Source organism: Colobus angolensis, unplaced genomic scaffold (assembly GCF_000951035.1).
Source record: "Colobus angolensis palliatus isolate OR3802 unplaced genomic scaffold, Cang.pa_1.0 Scaffold50, whole genome shotgun sequence".
Taxonomy (NCBI): domain Eukaryota; kingdom Metazoa; phylum Chordata; class Mammalia; order Primates; family Cercopithecidae; genus Colobus; species Colobus angolensis.
The window spans coordinates 5,160,659-5,166,609 of record NW_012118488.1 but is presented as its reverse complement, the minus strand read 5'-3'; the positions used below and the strand labels follow the sequence as shown (position 1 = coordinate 5,166,609).

The 5,951-nt window shown below is 40.3% G+C and overlaps 1 protein-coding gene across 5 annotated transcripts in view; it reads left to right on the top strand.

Annotated features, from left to right (window-relative positions):
• Nucleotides 1–5,951, top strand: part of SPAG9 (sperm associated antigen 9) — a 185,382-nt gene that overhangs the window by 76,400 nt on the left and 103,031 nt on the right. For all 5 annotated transcript variants that reach the window (XM_011959982.1, XM_011959980.1, XM_011959981.1 and 2 more), the window contains exon 3: nucleotides 5,202–5,272. In XM_011959982.1, the coding sequence (XP_011815372.1) occupies nucleotides 5,202–5,272 (71 nt within the window). The remainder of the gene's footprint in view (nucleotides 1–5,201; nucleotides 5,273–5,951) is intronic.

Genomic DNA, 5,951 nt, shown 5'->3' with positions numbered 1-5,951 from the left:
GCTCTGTCTCCCGGGTTTACGCCATTCTCCTGCCTCAGCCTCCCGAGAAGCTGGGACTACAGGCGCCCACCATCTCGCCCGGCTAGTTTTTTGTATTTTTTAGTAGAGACGGGGTTTCACCGTGTAGATCAGGATGGTCTCGATCTCCTGACCTCGTGATCCTCCCGTCTCGGCCTCCCAAAGTGCTGGGATTACAGGCTTGAGCCACCGCGCCCGGCTACTGCATTTCTTTTGACAGGTATCTCTAATTAATGTTTTTTACTTGAAAAACACAGTTTTGGCCGGGCGCTGTGGCTTACGCTTATAATCCCAGCACTTTGGGAGGCTGAGGTGGGTGGGTCACCTCAGGTTAGGAGTTTGATACTAGCCTGGCCAACATGGTGAAACCCCATCTCTACTAAAAATACAAAAATTAGTCAGGCATGGTGGCACGTGCCTGGAATCGCAGCTACTTGGGAGGCTGAGGTATGAGAATCACTTGAACCCAGGAGGCAGAGGTTGCACTGAGCTGAGATGATGCCACTGCATCCCAGCCTGGGTGACAGAGCAAGACTCCATCTCAAACAAACAAAAAACCACATGTTTGTAAGACATGACTTTACAGTGTCATGTTTACAGACACTGTAAAGGAAATACTTTACAAATATTAACTCGCTTAATCCTAATAATCAGCTTCGATGAACTGTTACTATTCCTCATTTACAAGTAAGGACACTTAGGCCCAGAGAAGTTAACTTTCCCAAAGTTGCATAACAAAGAAGTAGCAAAGCCACTGCATTGTACTCTATCATATACTTGTCACAGTTTGCTTATCCAATCTCCTAATCACAAATTTGAGAGTGGTTCCAATTTGGAGGTTATAAGATACGTTGCATAGGACACCCATTTTAATATCTTCAGGCATTGGTGCAAGTGTCTGTTGGAGAAATAAGAGTAGTTATTCCGGGCTGGGTGTGGTGGCTCACACCTGTAATCCTAGCACTTTGGGAGGCTGAGGTGGGTGGATCACTTGAGGTCAGGAGTTCAAGACCAGCCTGGACAACATAGTGAAACCCCATCTCTATTAAAAATAGAAAAAATTAACTGAGCGTGGTGGTGTGTGCTGGTCTGTAGTCCCAGGTACTTGGGAGGCTGAGGCATAAGAATTGCTTGATCCCAGGAGGCAGAGGTTGCAGTGAGCTGGGTACTCCAGCCTGGGCCATGGAGTGAGACTTTGTCTTTAAAAAAAAAAAAAAATACTGTATCAAAGCTTCAAGGACATTATCTCGTTCTTTTTTTCTTTGAGACAGTGTTTCCCGTCTGTCGCCCATGCTGGAGTGCTATGATGATGCAGTCATGGCTCACTACAACCCCTGCCTCCTGGGCTCAAGCGATTCTCATGCCTCAGCCTCCTGAGTAGCTGGGATTACAGGTGTGTGCCATCACGCCTGGCTAATTTTTGTATTTTTGGTAGAGATGGGGTTTTGCCACATTTGCCAGACTAGTCTCAAACTCCTGGCCTCAAGTGATATGCCCACCTTGGCCTCCCAAAGTCCTGGGAGGTCTGCTTGCCTCGGCCTCCCAAAGTGCTGGGATTACAGGCCATGAACCATTGTACCCAGCCTCGTTCTTCTTCTTTTATTTTCTTTCTTTTCGAGATGGAGTCTGGCTCTGTTACCCAGGCTGGAGTGCAGCAGTGCAATCTCCGCCTCCCAGGTTCAAGCAGTTCTACCTCAGCGTCCTGAGTGATTGGGATTACAGGTGCATCCCCCCCCCGACACCCAGCTAATTTTTGTATTTTTATTAGAGATAGGGTTTCACCATGTTGACCAGGCTGTTCTCAAACTTCTGACCTTGTGATCCGCCCACCTTGGCCTCCCAAAGTGGTGGGATTACAGACGTGAGCCACCACATTTTATTTATCCAGTCTATTCGGTAACATTTTTGTTCTCTCCCTGAGAATGCTAAAGTCAGAGCAACAAAGGTTGTTTGTTATGGTTCTGCATAGTTTGTTTAAATCCCATTCTACTTGAATTCATAGCCATTGTTGGATAACATAAGGAAGAATGAGTATTCAAGCAGAGGAAAGTGCCTGTGTGAATGGATACACATTGTCTTTGAACTGAGGTGGGCTGGGGCTAAACAGACATAAATACATCAGATCACTAACTCCTCCCCAGAGGTAACTACTATCCTGACTTCTAACATTTCAGATTAGTTTTGTGTTATGTCTTTGAATTTTGTATTCGTTTGTTTCTGCTTCTTTCCTTCAACATCATATTTGTGCCATTGGTCCATGATGTTGGGTGTGGCAATAATTTGTTTATTCACATTATACAGTATTCCAGTTCATGAATATTTATCCATTCTACTCTTGATGAACAGTTGGGTTGTTTTCAGACTGTGCTTCTTTGAATATTGTTTTTTTTTTTTGAGACGGAGTCTCGCTCTGCTGCCCAGGCTGGAGTGCAGTGGCCGGATCTCAGCTCATTGCAAGCTCCGCCTCCTGGGTTCACGCCATTCTCCTGCCTCAGCCTCCCGAGTAGCTGGGACTACAGGCGCCCGCCACCTTGCCCGGCTAGTTTTTTGTATTTTTTAGTAGAGACGGGGTTTCACCGTGTTAGCCAGGATGGTCTCGATCTCCTGACCTCGTGATCCGCCTGTCTCGGCCTCCCAAAGTGCTGGGATTACAGGCTTGAGCCACTGCGCCAGGCCTGAATATTGTTTTTAAATGCCTTTGGGTGAACAAATATATAGGCTTTCTAGCAATGACATTGTTTTATCATAGGGTTGGCAAACATTCAACTTAATTAAATCTTGTCAAACAGTTTTCAAATTGGGCATACCAAGTTCCGGTGTATGAAACCATATACCATAGTTTATGAAAGTTCCAGTAGTTCCACATCCGTACTAGCACTTGGTATACTGTGTTTTTCATTGTAGCCATTCAGAAGCATGGTGGTGTTGCATTTTGGTTTTAATGTGCATCTCCCTGACTTGGGTACACATTTTGCTTGGCAGTTTGATGCCTTTGTGTCAAAGTATCTGTGAACGGGTTGTTTCCGTAAGAACAGCGGAAGTTTTTGTTTGAAGCGTACTCCCCTCTGCCCAAAGTGAAATCTTAAAGTAAACTCCAATATACAAAACAGATTAAAAGGAGTATTTGCTGAGAAGCAGTATAGCATGGGAATTAAGAACACAGATTCTGGAGCCAGATTCTGATAGGAATCCTTGCTTTGCCATTTCCTATCTGTGTGACTTTGGGCAAGTTACTTAGCTCCTATTTGCTTCGGTTTCCTCATCGCTACCATGGATGTAATAATAATACTTTTATCATAAGGTTAATGTTAGGCTCAAATAAGTTAGTTTATATGCAGTTCTTAGGACTGTATGGTACATAATAAGCACTTGATATTGTTGGCTGCTGTTAATAGTGGTGGTGTTGGTGATATAAATTTATTTATGAATTTATATCATTAGCTGACAAGAATAATAAGGCTCTACTATTGAGCACAAATTTGAAATTGTGGGTTATGAATGATAGTTGGATTTTATTTTAGCCTCAGCATCCAATTTTTGTTTTTGTTGCACATTATCAATAAAAGAATGATTCAAAAAGATGAACAGTTGAAAATAGATATGGTTTGTCCAGTAGTCTCAGAATTCCTTTAAGCTTTTAATCAGCTTAAATGACAAGAAGTAGTAGAAAATGTTTATTTTGAAATTATTAAATATCCATAATTTGCTTGGATTTCCTGTTGTCAAATAAAAATCGTAGAATTAAATTTATTTTAAAAATTAATTTATGGTTTTATCATCTATTATTTTATCACAACACATCTGCATAATAAATTTGCTTATTATCGCTTTCAGCCAAAGGATAAGATGAGCAGAAGATGTACTCAACACTTGCGTGGCATGATAAAATGTGCTCCATGGGTACTGTAGTGTGTGTTTACTCTGGTGCAAATGTAATAAGCCAACGACACATAGGCTTGAATTAGAAACAAATCAAAACAAAGAGAGCTACAGTTTTCCTAATCACATATTTTCAAGATATTTAAACAAATTATGGTAAGTAAAGGTACACAAACCCAAAATGAATTTTCTGGGCAGCACAAGCTATGTTTTGTTTGGTTTCTGGTGTGTTAATATTAGGAAGCATATAGAACATTCATATATCTGCTGTCGGAGTATTAGTTCATACTAGTTCCTTCTACAGCTGTCTTCCACAGTCACCAGTTGTAGATTACACACAGCCTTGCCTGTTTGCAGCCAGCTGACCCTTAAACCCAGGGAACATTTTCAACTATGCTAAGGCTTTCCAACAGACATATGTGAGTACTTTGACCAACTCCTCTAGCACCAGCTTTATTTCTCCCCAGACTGTCTCCCACTGCTCCTTAGCCAAGTATGGGCTCCTCCAGTCTGGCCAGTCTCCCCTCTGCCTCACCACCACCCTCTGCCTCACCTCTGGCATGGTTTTGTGTTCCCTTCTCTGTAGTAACAGTGTCAGGAATGCTCTCATTACCTTCTGTCTTGAGTACTGTAATTTCATCCTTTGTGGTTCTGTGTGGATACCACCTCCTACCTGAATCATTCCTCTTTGCTATCAGTTATTCTTTCCTGTGTGGAATCCTGTCCTGACATTCTGTACCTCAGAATCTATTAATAAAACTTTTTTTTTTTAAAATACCCTAAAGTTGTATTCTGTGAGCACTACCTCAAGTCAGTGCCACTCATAAAACCCATCAGCAGAGGGAGCTAAATAAAAGAAGATGAGTCCCTGAAATTGAGAAGACCTGAAGCCAAAAAAGTACTTATAAACAATCAACTTTCACAAACTGCCAGTGCTAAAAAAAGAGCTTGAGTAGTGTAGGAAATAAATGATTTGGGCCCTAATCCCAGTTTAAAACTTTGATGAGATGATTTGTGTTTTTGAAAGAGTTAATTCTGTATCATGTTAAAAAAAAAAACTGTTTAGGGGGACGACCTGATAAATATAGGAATATTAGAGAACCAATGTAATGTATTCCCCTCGTCTGAAAGTTTTCATTACGAACGATGATGAAATGAAGTCACTGCTTTGTGAAGACTTGCATATGGAACACTGAGTCTGAAAGTTGCTAAGAATTATGGATAGCCCATTCTAAGTTTAAACGTGTACTTTTTCAAGTAAATTTCTTGTTTTGTTTTGATCAAGTGTATGTATTTAATTTCAGTTAGCAGACTTGAAGAAAGAGAAGCAGAACTGAAGAAGGAATATAATGCATTACATCAAAGACACACTGAGGTGGGTTTCTAGGTTTTTCATTACAATGCTAGTATTGAGACAAAGAAATGAACCTTAGAAAATATGTCTTAATTTTTCTTTGAAAATCAGAATTTTTTAAAAAAGAATAATTCTTGGGGATTCTTTCAAGAAAACATTAAGTTTCATGTGACATTTACCTAGTTACCAAATGTCAACTTTTCTTGTTTTTTTCTGGAATTAGCTTTTCATGTGGTGAATTAGTATGCTACGGAATAATTTAGTTATTTGAGGCAGCTGTAGTACTTGTTTCCATGGCTGGCTAAGCAAAAACCTATGTGTACATAATGAAGTTCCTGTGATGCTAAGATGAGAGAACTGATTTGTTTTATTACCAGTTTGGAAATTATGGATTGGTAAGTTATTGGTAAAGGGTGTCTACGTTTGTTATCCAGTGTAAAGGACTTATTTGCATTAAGCTAATAACAAATAATATAAGCACAAATTATAATGTGTCAAATCAAAATAAGTAAAAAGTAGGTTTTTTGCATGAGTCTTCAGTATTTTAAATTAATAGTTTCAGCACACAATCTCCTCAAAGGAAATTAGAAAATGTACTTGAGAAGTGAACAGGCACACTACAGAATGGGAGAAAATTTTTGCAATCTACTCATCTGACAAAGGGCTAATATCCAGAACCTACAAAGAACTCAAACAAATT